The 21,833-nt window shown below is 29.9% G+C and overlaps 3 protein-coding genes across 4 annotated transcripts in view; 1 reads left to right on the forward strand and 2 right to left on the reverse strand.

The window, feature by feature from the left end:
- Positions 1–62: 62 nt before the first annotated feature.
- LOC130442203 (centrosomal protein of 97 kDa) lies at positions 63–8,295 on the reverse strand. Its single transcript, XM_056776330.1, has 13 exons — positions 8,109–8,295; positions 7,906–8,057; positions 7,696–7,854; positions 7,202–7,303; positions 5,533–5,729; positions 4,431–4,514; positions 3,844–4,046; positions 3,249–3,407; positions 2,766–3,054; positions 2,425–2,709; positions 2,142–2,361; positions 528–662; positions 63–450 (listed from the first exon to the last, which is right to left on the reverse strand). Exons 1-13 carry the CDS (start codon positions 8,110–8,112, stop codon positions 190–192), a joined length of 2,250 nt encoding a protein of 749 aa, XP_056632308.1. The 5' UTR covers positions 8,113–8,295; the 3' UTR covers positions 63–189.
- Positions 8,296–8,522: 227 nt separating this feature from the next.
- LOC130441186 (endoplasmic reticulum mannosyl-oligosaccharide 1,2-alpha-mannosidase) lies at positions 8,523–13,468 on the forward strand. Of its 2 annotated transcripts, XM_056774752.1 has the most exons (9): positions 8,542–8,789; positions 8,842–9,094; positions 9,982–10,167; positions 10,392–10,540; positions 10,702–10,890; positions 12,201–12,388; positions 12,637–12,668; positions 12,723–12,928; positions 13,026–13,468. In XM_056774752.1, exons 1-9 carry the CDS (start codon positions 8,709–8,711, stop codon positions 13,383–13,385), a joined length of 1,644 nt encoding a protein of 547 aa, XP_056630730.1. In that variant the 5' UTR covers positions 8,542–8,708; the 3' UTR covers positions 13,386–13,468. The 2 variants fall into 2 exon arrangements, with proteins under 2 accessions (XP_056630727.1, XP_056630730.1); XM_056774749.1 differs by having other exon boundaries at positions 8,523–8,789; positions 12,637–12,928.
- Positions 13,469–16,499: 3,031 nt separating this feature from the next.
- Positions 16,500–21,833, reverse strand: part of LOC130441435 (endothelin-converting enzyme 1) — a 28,858-nt gene continuing 23,524 nt past the window's right edge. Inside the window, exons 12-14 of the mRNA XM_056775122.1 lie at positions 20,161–20,291; positions 19,871–20,035; positions 16,500–17,874 (exon numbers count right to left, since the gene is read on the reverse strand). Of these exons, the coding sequence (XP_056631100.1) occupies positions 17,698–17,874; positions 19,871–20,035; positions 20,161–20,291 (473 nt within the window). The 3' untranslated portion in view covers positions 16,500–17,697. The remainder of the gene's footprint in view (positions 17,875–19,870; positions 20,036–20,160; positions 20,292–21,833) is intronic.

The raw sequence follows: 21,833 nt of genomic DNA on the forward strand, positions 1-21,833 counted from the left end.
ACTAACAAAATCATATGAATCCATCAGTTTCAAGGAAGATAGGGAAAATAAAACAATTTTGGAATGCTTTGTTACAATTCATTTTATGTGTGAAATATAATACTTAAATTAGAACTTATGCCTAAATTTATATGCGACTCGAAAATAACATAGCAAGCGTAATCAAACCTGTATAGGAGTACAAAGTAGTTAATTCTTTTTCTCGTTTCCGGTGATTGTTATTTCTGAAGTGTTAGTAACATCGACTTTACTTTCTGATACAGTTTTTATAACGCCGTCTACGAGACTTCCTGCATATTGAGTCAATTCTGAAGTTAATGTATCCACAGAATTACTGCTACCACTAAGTTGAGCATTCTCCTTTTTTCTCTGATGAATAACAAGAGGTAGAGATGATGGACGTAACTGGCAGATTTGTTTTTGGAAAGGAAAATACTTAGATGTTTCATCCTAAATATAAAAATATTAATACAAAAGTAGAACCAGATACTTGTTATATTACTATTGAAAACCATATATTTAATTACCTGTGGAGTGTGAACAGCAATAATTTCTGTTTGAGTTGCAATACCATCTTTCAACTGTTGATTTATATTCGGACTTTGACTAAAAACTGTCATAACTTTCACAATATCCTGCATAGACGTTTGTAGTTGCTGAATCTAAAAACACATATATTCATTTTGCAATAAAATATTCATTAGTTTGCAACAACGATTTTATATGTTGGTTTATTATCCAAACATATAATGAAATGAGTTTGGGTTCTGGATTCTAAAGATATGATACTTGTACTAACAAAGGACCACAATTCACCCATATATAGATGGTTCACAACGAGGTTTTAATCAAATTGGTACCATTTAGGGGTGTGAAAATAAAACACTGATTCCACATTGTAGCAATTACAGATTAATTTTTTTAATTGCTTCATATCATTAAATCAAATCACCTTTTTTTTTAAATAGGTCTTGAAACTTTTAATATTTCCAGGCAATATAATCGAGAACTAGATGCGAAAAACATTGGGAAATGTTATTACGATGAAGACATTATAATTGTTAATACACTAATTTCCTCATTCAAATAGTCTATAATAGTGCTATTATAACTTTTGACCAAGCAATTAAAAAATGTAAAAGGAAAAGCACAGAAGTTCTTAAAAGTATGATTAGAAGACATTTTTAATAATAGAACTATGTAAAAAGTAACCATTCTCTGTTAATTTTAAAAGATTGTTGGCCTTTTAAGTTATGCCTCACGTTTTTTTGTATCACATTAATGATAAAAGAGTTTGAAAAAAAAAAAAAGAATTTATGAGGTGTCTATCTGTCGATATAAAATTACTTTTCTCCATCCAATTCAGTACCAGATTTTCGAATATCCAATAATACCTTATTAGCTTGTGATTTTCTTCAAATCACATTTCGAATAACAAAAATGTAATGTAATGTAATTTACCTTGGTGAAAATAATTTTTTAAACCAGTACCTTTTTTATTAACAACTTAATTCTTCCTTGACACAGCAAAAGTCATCGTGTGAGAACCCAATTTAAAACATATGAGGTATCTTTGAATGAAATTAAATCAAAGTTTAAAGGGAGCAAAGAATCCCTACAAAATTGACAATGAACTAAGAATCAAAGTTTAATTGATTGATCATAATTTAATAAGCTTAAACTGCATGTAAGCCTACTAATTTAGAATTTCATATTTATAACAGAAAAATACCAGCTTCCACTTTTTAGCATTATCCAGCAATCATTGTTTAAATCGTTTTAAATATTCATTATGATATTAAACTAAGTGCTAATAAAATCGAATTGTAATACAATATCCATTCTCCAAACAAATAAAGCACCACTATAATCAGTAGAATTATCGAAAGGGTACAAATAACATGATTATTATGAATCAACAAGGCAGTACCAATATGATTTCAAAGTATACTATCAGACCTACTAGCTATAAACAGAAATTAAAAACTTAATTTAACCTCGAATTATCTGTGTGAACCATCAATACTGAACACACTATACTACCCGATGAACTAATATTTTTACAAGCATGGTTAATTAATTTGTGTACGTTTCTATAATTTTGATTAGTAAGAATTTATTAAATTTAATTATCCTCTCACCTGCGATTGCAACAGCGTACAACTGTGTGCTAGTTCTTTCACAACTTCAGAGTTATTCATAGATAAATTTAAATTTTTAGCAGATGTAGCTTCTGCATCGTTAGTTTGAAGACTAGATATTTTTTTCCAAAGTGCACTAATAGCTTCCGTTTGCAACATTTGAATCTTTCGTTCACTTTCCAAAGCTATTTTTGTAGTTTCCATATCAGTTGCAAGTTTCCTGAACATATATGCTTATAAATTAAAATTCATATCAATTTTTCATAAAAAAACAGTTACTTACTGAATATACTGGTTGGCTCGTTTATGTTGTAGCTCTTTAAACATTTCCTGGATTTGTTTATTTTTATTTCTTGTATAATACCCTCTCCAAGTTTTTTGTATACAAATAGCTGCATGTTCAACTCTATCTTCCCCATTACATTGGTTATTTAAGTCTTCTTTTTGTAATCTTTCTTCAACTTTCATTTGAATTGTTTGTAGTTTGGAATCAAACATTTCGGATTCATCATCACTACTTATTGACCGATTTCTTAATATCGATGTTTTTTTATTCATTTTTGTGGGGCTGTAAATAATTATCGTAAGTAAAGCATTAAATAAAGTTAATGAGAATGTACATACTTTGAAGGAATCATTTCTTTGGTATTTATCTTGTGTCTTATAGGAGACGGAGAACCAACCTTTCTTAAATTATCACAAATTTTATTTTTATTAATGGGAACTGTTTTATTTATATTAAATTCTGATGCGTTCAATTCATTTTGAGGCATGCATATCTTGGGCACCATGGAAATTTGATTCTTTTTATTTTGTAATTCAATAAATGGATGGCAATCTGGGCTCATTAGAGATTCTGGGACGGGTACATTTTTAGAAAGGGCTTTTAAAGGACTATTCAATTGTTCGGAACCTAAAAATAAAAATGCTGTTGAAAATTTAGAATTACAAAATAACATGTTGCTGGTAAATGATTAAAATGTAAGAAAACCTTTTTCTTGAATCATTTTTAAAAACCTAATAAGAATACTTATAAGCTTTTGGTCATTTCTGTTATGATCTATCAAAATAATGGCATACAATTGTCTCACACTTTTCTACAATTACCTTCATTCGACGTTGGACGGGACATCATATTCAACCTCAGTAATGCTGGATCTAGACTCTGGCTCATTAAAGAAAAGTTACTGGTGTCACTAAGACTACTAAAACAACTAGCAGACATTCTTTCTGGTGATTTTCTTTTTCGATTAATATCCCTTGGATCTGAAATAAATTTGTTATTGATTATTTGTTAATAAACCGAGGTGAACATTTGAGATCTTCAGTAGACCCGACAGAAAACACCCAATACATTATTTATTAATCAAGCACTTAATGAGTATACTGAGGGTGTACCCAGATAACTTTTTTTGATAATTTTCTAGGAATTCCAAATAACTTTCTAAAACAATCAATTTCATGACATTATAATATTGTTTTGAATATTTATTCAAATTTCTATATAACTTCTGAATCTTTCATAAAAATTCAAATAATTTTTGAAAAGTTTGACATTCTAGATCTTTCTAGAAAATTTCTCCATTTTTATAAGAAATGAATAATTACCATTTTAAAAAAATATCAAAGTAGTATCCTAGCGTTAAATTAAAATGGAAACTATGACCTAAGAGGTGTTTACAACTAGAGTTGCATAACTCACCGTTTGTAAACGTTTGTTCTCTTAATTGCTTCTGGTGATGTTGTGCTTTACTTAATATTAGCCGAAGTTTTTTATCTTCTTCAGTTTCTAATGTTTCTCCAGTAAGAGGACATACAGTTGCTAGGTATTGAACTAGTTCTTTATGATCACCTACTCTGTAATGTCTACCTCTTCCTTGAGAATACAGCCACTCTGCTCTCAAACTAAAAGTAGAATATCTTCAAAGTAGAAATTACTTTTTACACAAAAAATAAAATATTCACGTTTTCCATGTTCATAAAGTCAAAATTTGACAAACAACATAATTGATACTAGTTATAAGGAAGTTAATGAATAAAGGCGGGTTCTCATGGACCAAATTTTTTGGATCGATTTCAGAAGCCACTTTTAAGCTAAGTTTTGATGTTTTAAGTTATGTTGCAAATTCACGGCGACCTAAATTTGATTATACTGCATTATTCTGAAGCTACTTTAAAAATTTGATTTCACTTTACATTATTACATAAAAAATGATAAATGAGTATACCAAAAATGTGTTTGTTAACAGAGGGAATATATTTGATTTTAATAAGGTCTAAAAATATTACCTTTCAATAGCATCCACCACATATTCATCTATAACATTGACATTTAAGCACCAATTTACAATAAATGGACGGTAATCAAAACCTCTAGAATTTTCCGATAAGGAAAATTGGAAAAAATAATATACAAAATTCATTGAAATATTCAAAGTATTTAGCATAAAATTTGAATACAAATAATTTGTACACCTGTTGTCACAAGAAAAGCACCTGTGCATTATTTTAGATGTACAAAGCAATTTCAAGTATTAGATTATAAATACTAGCTGTATACACTATATATATTGAGGAAGGCACACATATTAGTTAGACTTAGTGTTTGGTGTAAAATTTGTTACTGCTTACCTAGTACCACTAAGAAATTTCAGGTGTATAGAAAAAATTTAATCAAATAATAACATTTACACACGTATTTACACATTATAGTAAAACCAATATCCCTCTTACATTTTTTCATGACAAATTGGAAGGAAATTTACCAAGATTACAAATTCGATCCCAAGAAACAAAATCTTGCTTTATAACCCTTTGGTGTAACGAAAGTGTAGTCAGTCACATTAAGTTATTACAGAAAATGTTAAGTGTCTCACAAATCTAAGTTTAATAAGAAAAATAGTTTTTTAAGGGTATCATTTCATAGGATATTGAATGCATACTTAAAAATTAAAATTCTTTTAACAAAATTTTAATTATATACATATATATCTTCCGCAATAAAAATAGCACAAGTAAGCAACCAAAAAAATATTAGGTTTCTAAATAAATGTAATAGAAGTGGTTATGTGGTACTAATAACACAATATATAAATAAAGATTTATTAAACCATTTAGAAAATTTTAATTTAAGTGAAAATAGAGCTAGATTAATATTGTAAACTAGATAGTTTTGTTAAAAATTTGATAAAACAACAGACTTCCTAAAGAATTAAAAATTTAGTGTGTAAAATAATGTAATACATTTGAAAATCTATAATCCAATAATCAGTTGTTGCTTCTGATAATAATAAAGAAAAAATATAATTCTACTTTATTTTCAATTTGGATATTTCATTTATATTGGTACCTATTATTATTTGAGAATAACATGTATTAGTTAAAAGGATACATATTACTGCCTGTCATGTCGACACAAGGATTATTAGCAATGGAAATTTTAGTCAAATTGGTTAAATTAACAAGCCTAGAAATTTCGTTAAGATCCTGTATATTGTTATTGGCCAGTGTTAGTACTGTTAAACTTGTAGGTAAAAATTTGTCACATTGATTTAAATGGTCAATTTTATTTTTATGTAAATATAATTCCTGAAAAAGAATGCTAATATAAGTAAATGTTTTAAGCAGTATTACGGATAAGTTTCCAATTTTAAAAAAAGCTTCAAAGCACTACATAATTTTTTGTTCAACAGTAAATTTTATGGGAAATATTTCAAATTAATCGAAAAATGTCGATGATTCTTTTGAGAACAAAATATAATTTTTATTTATAAATTATCAATGGTATAACAAATAAACTTATACTATATTGAAACCTAACTAATTGATTATGTTAGTATACAGCAACAAAAGAAGGTCACAGGATATATTTTTATGGTGATTAAACTAGAAATAATTGGAATGAAATTAAGATTACTATGAATAGAAGTTAGATTATTTGTTAAATTCGTTTATTATCTGTTTTAAAAATACACTGATAAATAATTATTAATAAAACACTTCATAATTTAACGATATCACAAACAAGCCTACACAATATAAAAAAAGAAACTGAACATTGTATACAACACAACTTCTTTGTTATTTCAACATTAGTGGATTTGCAAAAATATAGTCTAATGTAACGTCACAATCTGCTGGTACTCCTAAGTATATATTTAGAAGTATATGAAAAAATATCCTGCACAATTATCTAAATAATTTGACACACTTTTAACCTCCTATTTACTATCTTTATACTATATTTAGTTTCTACTATAGATTTAAATTATTGACTGTAAAAAATGTCTGAAGAGTTTGGTTGTATATTTCAAGTGTTTGATAGATTTTATTCAAAACTGGGAAACTGTTAATTTTAATTATGAGTTTAATGCAGTAACACCCATCAATTGAACATATCGCCTTCAAATAATATAATTGATTTTTACTATTTTTTTCCCGGGTAAACATGATTGATATTTCTGAGGCATTGATCTAATTTGTATTGAAAGAGTTTTCTTTTCTAATTTTTATGATATCTTGTGCTATTATCCTGCCTTTATTCAGTTGTAACAATTAAAAATTAACTGCTGCATAATATTCATTTTTTGTCACAATTCTTAGAAAATTTTCAATTTTTTACCATTGTCCTCTTTAATACTATATGGAAAATTTATGTGACAATGCCAACTTTATTATAAGCTGGCATTGTCTTTTTTTCAATTATTGCAGCAACAAATTGAATTGAAAATTGAAATATTCTAACTTTGATTACGCCAAGTTGACATTGTTAGCTTATTAAGCATTAAAAAAGAATATCAAATACAGAGAGAACACACACACATCTGCTTTTAAATTAGTTCTGGTAAACCTAAATGATAAGAAAACTATAGAAAATGACACTGATTTGTAAAATTGATTGATATTATATAATTTAATTTATATTAATTTAATGTGCCAATGTAACAAATTAATAAAATACAATTCTAGTTTTTCAACTGATGGGCATGCCTACAACAGTTTGTAAGAAACCCAAAAAACATGCTTCGTCACCATAAGTACTACTACTTATTTGTTCTTACCTTGATATTTTTCAAAAATGATAAATCTGTTATGTGAGTTATACTATTTTCTGATAAATCCAAATATTCCAAATTAACATTTGTCTGCAGATGTTCGATAGTCTTGAAAAAAAAAAAAGAAATTTTGTTAATAAAACCAAAGATAAATTGAAAATGATATAAAAATAATATATCAGAAAATTAGTGACCAGTAATATTTTGAAATTATTACATAAAATTTAAACTGAGATTCAAGAAAATGAGGGAAGTTTATTGTTATCCATAAGCAAAATATTAAATGACTTAAGTCCAAGTAATTTTACTGATGGAAATTCTCAACTAACCACTGAAAAAATATTCTTCAAGGATCAAAATGATAAAAGTTTGTAAATTAAGACAGGGGCCTCATAAAAAACCCCTATTTAAACACAAATTTATTGTAATATTTTGATCTTGCTATGATTTGTATTGAAATACACTCCAATAGCTAATATACTAAATGGTGATATTCTTACCTTAATACTATTACCAGCTAAATTCAACCATTTTAAACATGTAAGATCTTTCATTCCCTCAATATTGAGAATGCCATTGTATGAGAGATCCAGAGTATGCAATGAATGGAGTCTGCAGACTCCATACATCCGTAATAATTGATTTCTGACAATAGACAACTAAAACAAAGTAAACTGAAGTTCATGTTTCAAAAATTGCATTGTAATCACCTTCTGTAGTTTTGTAAAAGAATCAATGTTATCTAAGCGTTGTAATTCATTATCATCTAAAATCAAGATTTTAATTTGAGACTCGGTACAATTTGGTTTATTTAATTTCTTGAGTTTTTTATTTGACAAATCCAAAGTTTCCAACGAGTTTTCTAAAAAAATTAGAAATTAACAAATAATTGTCTGACCATTTCAAAACTTACCCATTTAAAATTAATGTTTCTGCATTAGCAGTCAGATACAAATTCTACATATGAATAACTAAATAAAAAAAAATATACTGATAAAACTGTATTTTTAGGTGTTTGTTGTGATTATCCTTTTGTTTCATTACAATAAATATAAATCAATTCATTCACAAATGTCAACTTTGAATCATATTTGACATTTGTAATAAAGTAATATGGACATGGATTTTGTTTGCTTTCATCTACACTTTTTACCGATTAATATTATTGCTTGAGTATTCTAATTTTTGAATTTCATCAGTGAAATTCATTCTTATAAGTAATATAGATGTGCTATTTTATTATCAAATCACATCCTTATCTGAAACCCACATAAAAGTTGAGCTAATTCCTTACAAGGCCAAAGACATTGAATATAGAAAGGTATTTGACGTAATTAAAAATATTTGTAGGTTATGATCTTGTTATCAAATGGTGTCTACCAATCTATGTGGCCCACTTGGAATTATTTTTTGTACACACATGTACAAATTGAAAGTGAAAAGTATTAATCAGTTGCAAGTTAGCATGTACGAATAAATTAATTTGGGACTTGCCGCATAGTACATAGAAGCAATGGTAGAAAATAAATATGATCATCTAACTATTGACTTGGATACTCAAATAGATAAAAGGCGGAAATTATATCTGAGAAGGGTTTGTTAAGTATAAGATGATATTCTCAATTTAAAGGATTTATATTTTTTAGACATGGAATAAGTTATCAAAATGTCAAAAAAGTTGTTTGATCACTACAACAATTTTGATTTGTTCTAGTTTTTTATATTTTTTTCATTTAAATAAGCATACTGCAATAATATCAGTCAAAGAGCCTGAAGATCAGAAGTATAGCATAAAAAGTATTATTAAAGAATCAAAACAATTGGATGATGTAAATAACATTTACTTAAAACAAGGAATAGTTAATACTGAAATTTCTAAACCCCAGAATAGATTTGAAGGTAAGTATAAAATAAAAATTTATATATCAATTGGAAGTGTAAACTTTCATAAACATAAATTTTACACACTGTTAAACTTCAAAATGTTTGCCAACTTAAAAATTGATATTTTCTGTGATATAATTCTATCTCAGTTCATGAATCATGAGATACCTACATGTTTTTTGTAACATTTTATTGAAACTAATGATCATGTCATTAATGGGTACATTTCATAATTCTCTCTCATAATTTAATCACAGACCACTTCATAAATTATATTAATTAAACCATCCATAGGAGAATTATGCTGCTGGATGAATTCAATATAATCATCAATGCATGACACCTGCATTAAGCTTCATGATATTCACTTGAAACTCCATTGAATTAGATTGAGAATGAGCAAAGAATTGAAAAAATATATCTAAAATTTTTAAAGTCTATTTTGTGTCATACAATTAGCCAGTGTTGTAATAAGAAGTAGTGGGGTTTGTTTTTAGAATATTAGTTTAAATTAGAATAAAATTAAATATAAATTATTAGTAAAAGTAAATTAAAATGTTAAAGCATATAAAATTTTTACTTAAAAAACTTCTTTCTTGATTGAGTTTTCAGTTTATTAGTGGGGATTAAATTAGATTAATTAATTCACTATCCATTGGATTTTGAATACCATACATTTAAGTTTCCAAACAATTTATGGAAAAAATGCAAGTTTTGCATCGAATCCAATATCACTTTTAAAATAAATTAGTAATTTCACTGGGCTAATATTTGCTCGGGGTCTGCGACTTCAGACCTCTCTACACTGTTTCTAAATCCGATGCTGTAATTAGCTATAGATGATTAGGCTTTATGTTATATAATTATTTAACAAATATCTTTTAAATCTGGTTTGTTTTCAGGTCCCATAACTTTAAAACAAAAAGCAGTAGCAGATGCATTCAAACATGCATGGAAAGGTTATAAAAAATTCGCATGGGGTCATGACCACTTAAAACCTATATCTGAAAGTTATAGTGATTGGTTTGGACTAGGCTTAACTATTGTTGACTCTTTGGATACAATGTTTATTATGGGTTTAGAAGATGGTTAGTACCACAACTACTACGAAAATCATTGTTTGATAATTATACAGAATATTTAGAGTACCTCAACTTTTTCCAAAACCAAATAATTAGGAAGAAATATTTTCTTAAATAGATGATAAGAGAATTTATATTCATCTTCAGAATGCTTTTATTGAGTAATATTTTAATTAATGTCATATTTTAAATTATGCAGGAAGTTGTAATTATTTTTGGTAAAATTGTAGAATACAGGGAAGCAAGAGATTGGGTGGAACATCATTTAAATTTTGATATCAATAGGGATGTTAATTTATTTGAAGTTACAATTCGAGTTTTGGGCGGATTGCTCAGCATATACCATTTTTCAAAAGATGACTTGTTTTTAAAAAAAGCAGTAAGTTTTTATTAAAATATTATGGTTACTTTATTTAATTGTGTGTTATCAAATATTTATTTTTTAAAATAAAATTTCACGAATTCTGTATTGCATTTTTCTTTCAAAATAATTAATTCAAGATAAGATTCAATTTATTTATAAATATATTTATTCCATAGATTGAGTTGGCAGATAGATTACTTCCTTGTTTCGCTTCTGAATCTGGCATTCCATATTCAGATATAAATTTATTTACCAGGAAACCACACGCTCCTAAATGGTCTCCAGATAGTAGTACATCAGAAGTAACAACCATACAATTGGAATTTAGAGACTTAAGTCGAATTACTGGCGATCCAAAATACGAGGTAAAACTTTTGTGGATTCATTTGTTGCTCAGAATCTCAATTTTATTTTACTATAATCGTAGAGAAACTATAACTGTAAGAGAAATTTTATAATAAGCCTTTTTACTTAACTGTTCATAACACATGAACTGTTTTTCAAAACTATGAATGCTTTAAGAATAATTAAAATGATGTTGAATCAATAATCCACCTTTTCATCACAAAATATTTGGGGGCTCAGTAAAGTTATGCTAATGAAGATTTGCGAATTCAGTAAACTAGTTTTCTTTTTTTTTATCACAAGTTTTACCAAAATTTCTTTTGTAAAATTTATTGTTACTTTATCTATTATTTTTAGGAAGGTATATTTGTTGTAGAAGAAACGTAGATATATTATTTAATTTGGGTAAATATTTAGTTGCTCTAATTTGTGAGCAATTTTAATTTGAAAATGAAAAAACTACCTTTTCATATATTAATTTGTGTTTACTTTTCCCAACGTTCACTTCTAATTCATTACCTCATTTGAAGGTACCCACTCAATCCTTATAAAAATTGAGTTTCGGCCTATTTTTCTGAAACTTGGTACACTGATAGTTTGAAGCAAGATGATCTTAATGGTCACAAAATCCCAAAACTCCCTAACCGTGTCAAAACTATTCCTGAAAAGTCCAAGGTTATTGAGAAACGGGATATTGTTCTATTTAGAAGAAATACTGGTAATAAAAGGCCTCTTGTTATGGATGCTGATACTAGATTATGTAACATTTCCATAGTGAATGAAATAGAAGCTTTTCAAGGTGATCCTTTGGCATTTTGTCTAAATATATTACAGCAAACCTACCGAAAATATATTGAAAAAACATTCCTTCTTAATTATAGAGAAAACGCACAAATGCTTGAGGAAGGTTAGCCTTGCCTTTGTGTGGCCGGAATTGATGAACCTTGCCAGGATTGACTGAGGAATGTTTATGAAGTTATTTATGCAACTTACCTACCCCATTGACGACCCATTGAAATCTTAATCAGCGTACTTTGAACTATCATAGTGACAAGTTTCAGAACAATTGGCCAAAACCAAATCCCTCCCTCTCTTCCAGGGTACCATGTGCCAAATTTAACAAAACTTCCCAATTATCATAAGAGTTGAAGGGGTCCTTTGTGTTTTGGAACCGATATTAATTTTTCTAATGAATCAATATCTTAAATTACACTACATAGTCTTCTTTTCGATAATATAATTTTTGCAAAGGAATACAAAATCTAGTTGTTATGAGTTTAATGTACCAAATGTCATATTCCTTATCATTGCAATGGCGGTTTCATTTTAGTATGCTGTAGATAGAGTATCGAGAATCATACATAAATTAGAGAAAAAAGATGGTTTGGTTCCTATCTTTATTAATGCTAATACTGGCCAATTTAGAAGTTATGCTACTATTACATTAGGAGCGAGAGGTGATAGTTACTATGAATATCTACTTAAGCAGTGGATACAGACAGGAAAAACTGTAGATTAGTAAGTAGTATTGAGCCTTGTACTAATTATCTGCTTTATCTATTATCAATAAGAAAAAGCGAAAATTGAATAGAACTAATAGAAAAGTTATATATAACTTTGAATGTATCAATAATACATAAACGCATCAAAAATTATATCTAGTATCTAAATTAATAAAAAATATAAAAACCATAAATTGTGACAATTCAGGCTTTCAATTTTTTGTTGTTTCTAAAATATGCATTTTAATTGAAACATATTTCCAGCTTCAAAGAAGATTACTTGGAAAGTATAGAAGGTATTCAAAAACATCTTTTAAGAAGAACCCAACCAAACGGATATGCTTTTATAGGAGAACTTTTAGGTGGTGGTAAAGACTTTAAACCAAAAATGGACCATCTCACTTGTTATTTACCTGGCACTTTAGCATTAGGAGTTCATAATGGGTTAACAAATAACCACTGGAAATTAGCTGAAGATATTTTAGATAGTTGTTATCAAACATATGCTATGCAACCAACATTTTTAGCACCTGAAATTACCTACTTCAATTTTCAAGTAAATGCATTTTTATTTTTTAATCATAGAAATATCTAGTTACAGTATGTATGATGTTAAACAAAAAAATGTGTAATTATATAACAAACATTTTTAGGGTGAGAATTCTAAAGATATGTATGTAAAACCAAATGATGCCCACAATCTGCTTCGACCAGAATTTATTGAGAGTCTTTGGTATATGTACCAGCTTACAAGCAATACTACTTATCAAGACTGGGGATGGAAAATTTTTCAAGGATTTGAAAAATACACAAAAGTTGTTAATGGATACACGTCAATAGGAAATGTCCGAAATGCTGCAAATGTTAGACCTAAAGATATGATGGAATCATTCTTTCTATCAGAGACATTAAAATATTTATACTTATTATTTAGTGACAACCCTAAATTATTAAACTTAGATGAATATGTTATCAACTCAGAAGCGCATCCTCTTCCGATATACTCAACTTAAACAATACGTACTTCTGTCGATTAATCTAGTCTTTTTGATTTTATTTTTATTATTATTTTTTTTGAAATAAACTTTAAATAATGCTTTGTTATTTTGTATAAAGGTTAAAGGGGGTCTAGAGTTTGGTCAAGTACCTTGAAAACTCAACCAATATAAATAAGTTATAGTGAACTTCATGTTTGTTATTTCTAATTCGAATTTAATTTTCACTAATTTAAAAAAATGAAATAGAATATAGAAATGAAAAAAAAAAAGTGAATAGGAAATCGTAGGCCAAATAAAAGGCAATCGAATAAATTAAAGGATTTTCCCCACAACAGAATTTGAATGTATAAAACCAGTAAACGGTTTAATTATTGCATTACATTATTTACAATTTTTTTGATTGATTGGAAATGAATTTAGTCCAAGGAAAATAAATTTTGATGATGATTTTTAGTAAAAATATGACTGTAGCAACAATCTTTTATTACATAGGGAAAAGAAAAAATCCAGGAGTAAGACTTACAACTAACTTGTTTTGGTAGATATAGCACTCAGTTTCTGCTAGATATAATTTCATCAAATGCTAACAGAAGTATGGAAAAGGAGTAAATACTATTAAAATATATTTAGAAAAACGTGAATTAATATCTATTCTGAACTGTAACATTGTTATTGGTATTAATTTCCAAGCGACTTTGGGATTTTATTTTAATAGTCTTTATACTTTGGTTACATTAATCTCTGTGCTTATCATTTGCAGCACCAAGGCTCTCAGGAAAAAAAGTTGCACATGACTCGACAACTCATTTTTTTCTACATCTTTAAAAGTGTTAACAAGTTTTTTAGTTTCTTTCACAGTGCTAGTTTTTTTATTCATCTCTTTTCCAAATCCAGGATCAACCAAAACCTTATTGATTTCAGGTTAAATGAAAGTCCCTTCCCCTTTTTTTCATGTCACTTTTACTTATACTTTGAATGCCGTTCTTAAATCTATCACTTCACACCAAGTACCAATAATTTTCCACGTGAACTCATTTTATTAGATTGCACTTAGAACTAGAGCCAACTCATATTGTCTGCCCGTTTTTTTAACTGACTATTTTTTCAAATTCCATTTTAAAGTTGAATAGCCTTAATGCAACATTGGGAGGATGTATACAAGTAGGATGTGTAGAATTGTCTTTTGTCGTTGACCTACTTAAAGATTTCAATTCGTACTATCCATAATCTCACTTTAAAGCCTTTTACTACTTTTCTTTAGTGTTGCCATCAATCGAGTTCTATATATTGCAATATATCTGTATTAAGTGAGCTTGTAATTTTAAAATAAGACGCAATAGCACATTTTTGGTTATTTATATTATTACTCGCCAAATCATTTGTCAGTAATACTGTATGGCAGAGATTAGAAGGTGTTTCTGGCATTGAGTTATCGTGTAAGCAGGATAGTAACGAAATGTAGCTTGGTTTTATCGAGATTCAAATGCTTTTGGTTTCCTTTGATTTTTGCATGAGCAGAACCCCATAGTAACCACTTGACTAGTTCATCAAGTTTGCTTCAACACTCTCATGTCAGCTTTGAATTAGAACTTAATTGTCCGATTGAATATCGGATAGTTTTTATGATTTTAGGTTTCTTTAACGAATAATGTGTTATTAATGAAAATATTTTTGACGTTTTGACCTAATTTCAGTCTATATAAAAATAGTTTCATTACAGGTTTACTTCCACACATCTTTAGTTTGTATTTCTGCCTGATACAAGCACAGTGGTTCAAAACTGGTTATTCTCTGGACATGGTATTATAATTCAGTTTTATTACTTACAAAAATTGATTTGTTCATCATATTATTTCTATTTTTATGTATTGGATCAAATGATGAGATTCCTTTGGTTACATTCAGTTAAACAAAGCCACCTTGAGTTACACTCCATAGTATTAACGCTAATGATTTCATTCAATAATCGAGTGCTTTAAATCATAGTCATAATCATAGTCATCTTTTCCGGGAAATTTATCTTCAGCAAGCAACAGTTGTTTTAGGAAATAGTTTCTTGAAAATCGAATTTTTGAAAGAACATTTTGGTTTAAGTGTTGAAATTCTGGATTAGGACTGACCTGGTAATTTAGGATATCCTTATTTTTTCGTTTTTCGGGCTCTTAACTTTCTACAATAACGAAATAGTTTAGTCAGAACCTCTTTTAAAAAGTTTCTGACTGGAAGTATGAAACGGACAGAGTATAAACGATGATGTGTTTTATAGGACGTTAACCTTGGATACCAATTGCTCAAACATTGTTTGCGAATGTCTCCTATTTGTTCCAGAGAAGTTTGGTATCTAGTGTGAGTTAAATATATTTCCTCTCTGTTTTCCACTCAATGGCTTGCCCGTCTAGCTTGACGGCTTCGAGATTTAGCTTTTTTTCTTAGTGAAGGTAATTAGGTAGGTCTTATTCGGTTTGATATTTAGTTCCACCGATCGACACCACCTTTAAAGGTCATTCAGCCGCCATAAGAGTTCGTCTACTATTAAGCTCTACATAAGTGGGGATGCGACTCCTCCTTGTGAACATCCCCTGTTAGTAGTAATAGAAACTTGATTTATCTTACTTTCATTTCTGCTGTTCTTACTTCTAGTTTTAAGTTAAAACGATGTGAGGCTAATGGGTCTGAAGGATTTGACCTTTCCTACTTTTAGTATGAAGGTTACATTGGCCTTTCCTCAAGGTTATGATATGTACCCCAGTAAGGTAAGATTTCTTTCTAGGAAGGACTGGGAAATCTCTGTACACTCATGGCGAACGTTTGAAAGATGTTTACTTCCTATTTATTCTGAATCTAATATTTTCAGCTAATATAATTGTCAATACCAATTATTTTTTAGTTTGAATTTACTAATACAAATTGAAAAATTGTAGGAACAATCGAAATCATAAGATAAGATTTCATTACTTTTGTTTACAAACACAGAATTTACGCTACGTTTTTCTGGAACATTCTCACATTTCTTATTTCCTAAGAAGTTAAATAATGGTTAAATAATGGACTTGGGATAGTTTAGTGTCAGCTCCTGTAACATTTTTTGGGACTATTGAAAGGATTTTCACTCATTTAAAAAATGAAATATTTTTCAAATCCAAACAATTTATTGTCGTTATTTAAAGCCATACATATTTCAACATTTTCTTTTACAAAATTGGTCTACTACAAAAAACTATTAATTATCAAACGCAAAACTTAGTTTTAGGAATAAAATTTATTTTAATATTTAAGGTAATTCCAACTTCCACAAAGTGAAATTTTCTTAAATCTAAATTAGATATTCCATTGGAATATAATACTGGTGAACTGTGGAATTAACACATAGATAAAAAACAAGTGCCAAAATTGTGAAACTGAAAAGGTTCTATCAATTGAATTTAGATTGCAAGATGGAAGAGTAAGAATCACCAACTGTCACTTCATGGGGAAATTTTTCTATGCAACTAACAAAGATTATAAATGATATTTATAAAAATATCATTGGTCCCGTGTTTTCCTTATAATAGTAATACTGTACACTTTGTAATATATCTCTTTCGAAGCTCGGTATGCTGCTAAGTTACCTATTTTCATTGAGACATTTTCTAAAATTACTCTTGATTTCTAATTATTCATAAAATACACTTTTTGCTTTTTGGACGATACAAATTGGCAGTGAAATCGGTTTTCAATGCCTAGGCACTGAAGTGAGTGAACTGTCAGCTGCTGTAAGCTCGACAGCAGTAGTTTACACGTTAACTACAGAGTGCATTCCACTAAGAGAGATATTCGTTGGAAAATTTTTAGGTCTGATAAAGGGAAATTTGTTATAGAAGGAATGTTTGTTGGAGTTGACTCTGATATAGGACTTGCTTCTCTGCAGGACTGGAGTTGTGAAGGTTGCTGTCCTCACTGGAAAGAAGGAAAAGAGAACTCTAGTAAGTAAAAACGGTTCTTCTCGGTTTGGGGATATTTTTGTTTGTTTTTTGAAATTTCCTTTTCTTAAAAAATTTAAATGGGCGGGCGGGCAAGCTGCGGCTTCATTATTCCTTATCGTCGGCCATTTTGCTGGTGAGCTATTTGAACAATATAAGTTTAAAAGACAATAATAACAATCTATGAAAATTCTTATATTTCACCATGTCATGAAATGGGGATTTTGGATATCAGGATTTTTTTTAATTTAGAAAGTAATCTTAATGGAATTAGGTAACTTATGAAGACGAATCACTATTCGATGGTTATAAGGTATCTTGTTAATGTTTCTCAAGAGGTTTTTCATATTGTTAACGGTGTATCATATTTACCAGATTTTACATTTTTTATGTGGATTCATGTAACTTCCTGGTGAACATTGAAAGACATTTGCAAAATCTTCGGAGTTTTGGAGGGATCCTATCACTCTGATCACATTTGGACTATGTACATCATATTGTATTTGATCTAACAGATCTTCAATACTTGATTTTTCACACCATATCTACAAGATTGAATCACACAAAATAATGAGTAGAATAGCAAGAAATCTTCAAGTCATGCTGTAGTTGTAAGAAATATTTTAATGAAACTTTCAGATATTTTTTACAACAAAAAATAAAGTCAACATAATAACCTGTGATGGGTTTACGTCTAGGCCCATGAGGAAAATAGTTGAAATGCCAGAGTTTTAGAGACGTTAAAGTTAAAGTTAAAACAATCCGTTTCAAAAATTGGTTCAAATTAGTTTTTTTAAAAAATTTTCTATGGAATAAACACTGAAAAAACAGTGGCATGCAATTTTTGTGTGCGGTTTAAAAATGAGAATAGCAAAACTAGGTAAGTAAACAGGAAAAAAGTGGTCAGTGAATCACTAGCAATAATTATAACTTCTGCTACTTTGCTTTTGGAGTGTGATGGACAGAAAAGAATATTAATCAAAATCCTAACTTCAAATTTCATACAATATTTTGTGCCTAGCTTAACAATGAAAATAAAGCTTTACGAAAGTCGGCTGATCTGTTGAGCCAAAAGTAACTAGATTTCTTCCTAGAATTGCAACTTGCACGCAATAAAATGACATCAAACTGATAATGTTGCAAGTGGGAGATCTTGCATGAAACAATAAGTTAAACTTCATCTGCGTATGCGAAATATTGCTTCTTGCATTGCATTGCACGTTGTCTTGCATCATGTTAAGCGAACTTAAGAGAGAAAATTTTGCGCTAAGAAACTTATCTTATATAATGAATTGTCGTGATCCATCGTATGAGAAAGCTAGTAATATATCAGTTATATATTCAGACAAGAATCAAAACAATGAATCCTTTAGTTCCTTGTGCTACCCATTCCTTAAATTTAGTAACATCATGTGCAGTTGAATCGAAGCCGTCGACTTCTTTTCTACTTTACAGGAATTGTACAATTTCTTCACTAAACTACAAATCTTGGTGCAGTCTTTCTCAAACTGGTTGATTTGCTCGACATGATGCATGCATTAGAAAAAGAGTGGTCTGCAATAAATGATGCACTGGAATTTATTGCCGAAAGCAGAGATGAAAAGCCCTCTACGGAATTGTAGCAAAAATTACAACATTTAGTGCAATGCTAGTCATTGTTTGGAGTGTAAATTTAGATCATTTTAATGAAGCTAGTAAGAAGCTTCAAGAATCTCAAACTGATTTATCATCCGTTATGCAGATCTATAGTTATCTGGCTTTATTTCTTTGAGATATGAGAGATAGAAAACTGAATATGAAGAAAAAGTCACAGCACTATCTGGAGCTCATGATTATTATAGTTATCATAATCATTACCACATGACTCACGAGTAATTGAAAGAAGTCCTTTCTCTGGACCCTATTCTAGACACTTTGAGTGTACAATTAGCCGGGCGTAAAAGTGCATATGATAAACTTAAATTTTTTTGATGATCTAACTGAAATAGATACAAACGAGTTAACAAATTTTGCCAATAAACTAGTCCGTAAGAATCCTGACGATTTGTAAGAGTCGTTAGGCAACGAAGTTATTCATTTCCATTACCAACTGCAAGATTCCTTAGAAAAACGGAAGATGTACGTCCTGCACAAAAAATATGCAATGTATTTCATTCACGGAGTCTTCATGATGTTTATCCGAATTTTTTTGATTACTTCGACTACAAATTGTTCAGGACAAACATCTTTTTCCACTTAAAAAAATTAAAAACATATTTACGCGCAAGCTTGGGCTAAGATAGACAAGACAAAAGCCAGGAAAATAAAATTTTCCCATTGATTAATATTATTTATCTTTCTAAGGCTTATAACTTATTTATATTTCATGTTTATTAGTTATAGTTAAAAATTATATTTCAATAAAATGAAGTTATTTTGAAATAAAAATATTGGAGCAAAATTAATGAAATCCATTTTATTAAAAAGGGCGGCGCTTCGAACCTGTCGTTGATAATATCATCACTCTAAAAATCACTTATTATTACTTCTAATTATACGTACATTGGCATATGCTATAAAAAATATCTGGTAATTTGTGTAATCTTCGAATCCAGGCAATTTTGGCTCTTCTCCATATTTTTTTACATAATTTTTGTAAGCGGCAAACGCTTGATTTAAGCCCCCGTTGTCGGCTAGGTTTTCCCCTAAAGTTCTCTTTCCATCCACCTAGCATGTGACGAAATGTAAGTTGATTTGGAAAAATAAAATAAACTGTTTCCGAAAGAAGTACTTTGTGAATAATGAATCATCTAAGTATAATAAAATTTGAGGTCTCCATAAAAAATACTCACGTGGGCTTTAATTCCTTCAAGAGTAAAATTATCATATTGTTTTATAAAGCAATCAGTACGATTATCAAATTTCTCTATAGTTTGATTAGTCCACCATTGGACGTTATTCCCATATTTATCATGTTTTCTACCTTAAAGTTTCAATGGAGTAATTATAGTAAATACAGGGTGTTTTAAAAAAGGTGATCCCGTCTCTAGGATAGATAGAAAATTTATTATTATTATGGGAAAGACTTATGCATTACTCAGCTTACAGCCAGTATTATTTACCTATAAACATACGTACCGTGTGGTAAGTATTCAGCATTACAGCCTTCTGGATGTCGGTGAAGGTGTTTTTTGGTAATCACAGCTTGGCGATACTATCGTGCAGAGTCTTAGGCACTACGTCGGTTGCTGGTAAAAAAATTGCCACATTTGTTTAATCTCAATTGCGAGATCCGCGTATTTGGCCAGTTTCGCCTGGTGTTTGTTGAGAACGTTATGAGTGTTCAGTATAGCAAGAATTGACTCTTCTATCAACCACCACGATGTCAGGTCTGTTATTCGTCACCTGTCTATCGGTGATAATGGAACTTGAGTAGTAGAGTCTCCAATTTTCATTTTCGAGCACCTTCTGCGGCTGGTAGTTGTATACGTATTGAGAAGACCGAGCTTGTTGGCCAGTTTCTGGTGGATGATGTTGCACACTTGATTGTGCCGGTGTAGATAGTCGGTATTAGTTACCGCACAAGCAGATGTTATATGTTGGATGGTCTCTGATGTTTTTTGGCACTTTCTGCATTTGTCAGATTTAGTGTTCGTGTTAATAACTTGATCCTGGATAGCCATCATGAAGCCTTCGGTCTCTGGAAAGAGATTGCCGCTAGTAAGATGTCTGATTAAAGCTTCCTTGCCAACATGCGGCAGGTTGAGATCGTGATGATGTCTAACGTGTAGTGCCTTTTGTGACTACTGTCCCTCCTTAGTGTCCAATACTATATCCAAATCAGATTCTGGTAATGCGATGTTGAGGGGTGAGTATTCCTCATCTGCCTTGGATATAATCCGGTGTAGGGTTGAGGTTTCTGATTTCTTATAAAAGAATTCACGTAGTTTCATTACCTGTCGAGAGTGCAGGTTAAGAAGTTCGATCAAGTTTCTCCAAACTTGTTTTCGAGGTAATGTTGTTCTAATAGTGGATGACTTCGGGTGGTGGTTTTGGCTCTTCGTCATTTTTCGCGTCAACCCTCTAGCTCTGTTTTCGTCCCCTTCAGGATTCCCAAAAAGTACGTTGAAACAGGCGTGGCATAGGTGCTGAGTGCCTGGACTAAGTTGCCTGCATTTAATTCTGACTTCATAAGTGACTTCACTCTTTTCATCATGCATTGATCCTGGATTCTTACTTTTGTCTGTCTTTTGTCCAGTAACTTAGCCTGCTGAAATCCTAGGTATTTATAGGTGTCTCCATTTTCCATCGCCTGTACGATATCTCCGTTGGGAAGCTGCACTTTTCCGTTCTTGTCAATGTCTTTCTCGATATTTAGAGTCTTGCACTTAGACAGTCCAAACTCTGTATGTATATCGGTGGAGAATCGATGTTTTATATCGAGAAGGTGATTGATTTGACGCTTATTTACAGCGAATAGCTTGATATCGTCCAAGTAAAGAAGATGCGAGATAGTACAGTTGGA

This window comes from Diorhabda sublineata, chromosome 3, assembly GCF_026230105.1.
Source record: "Diorhabda sublineata isolate icDioSubl1.1 chromosome 3, icDioSubl1.1, whole genome shotgun sequence".
NCBI classification, from domain to species: domain Eukaryota; kingdom Metazoa; phylum Arthropoda; class Insecta; order Coleoptera; family Chrysomelidae; genus Diorhabda; species Diorhabda sublineata.

Bases quoted from the DNA above. Each gene is read 5' to 3' on its own strand.
- LOC130442203 (XM_056776330.1), bottom strand. The intron at 3,408-3,843 runs GTGAGTTATGCA...AATTTATTTCAG, and splicing joins AGAACAAACGTTTACAAACG to ATCCAAGGGATATTAATCGA. The intron at 2,710-2,765 runs GTATGTACATTC...AATTATTTACAG, and splicing joins AAAGAAATGATTCCTTCAAA to CCCCACAAAAATGAATAAAA.
- LOC130441186 (XM_056774749.1), top strand. From the start codon at position 8,709: ATGGTAGAAAATAAATATGATCATCTAACTATTGACTTGGATACTCAA. The intron at 8,790-8,841 runs GTTTGTTAAGTA...TATATTTTTTAG, and splicing joins GGAAATTATATCTGAGAAGG to ACATGGAATAAGTTATCAAA. The intron at 10,891-12,200 runs GTAAAACTTTTG...GTTTCATTTTAG, and splicing joins CTGGCGATCCAAAATACGAG to TATGCTGTAGATAGAGTATC.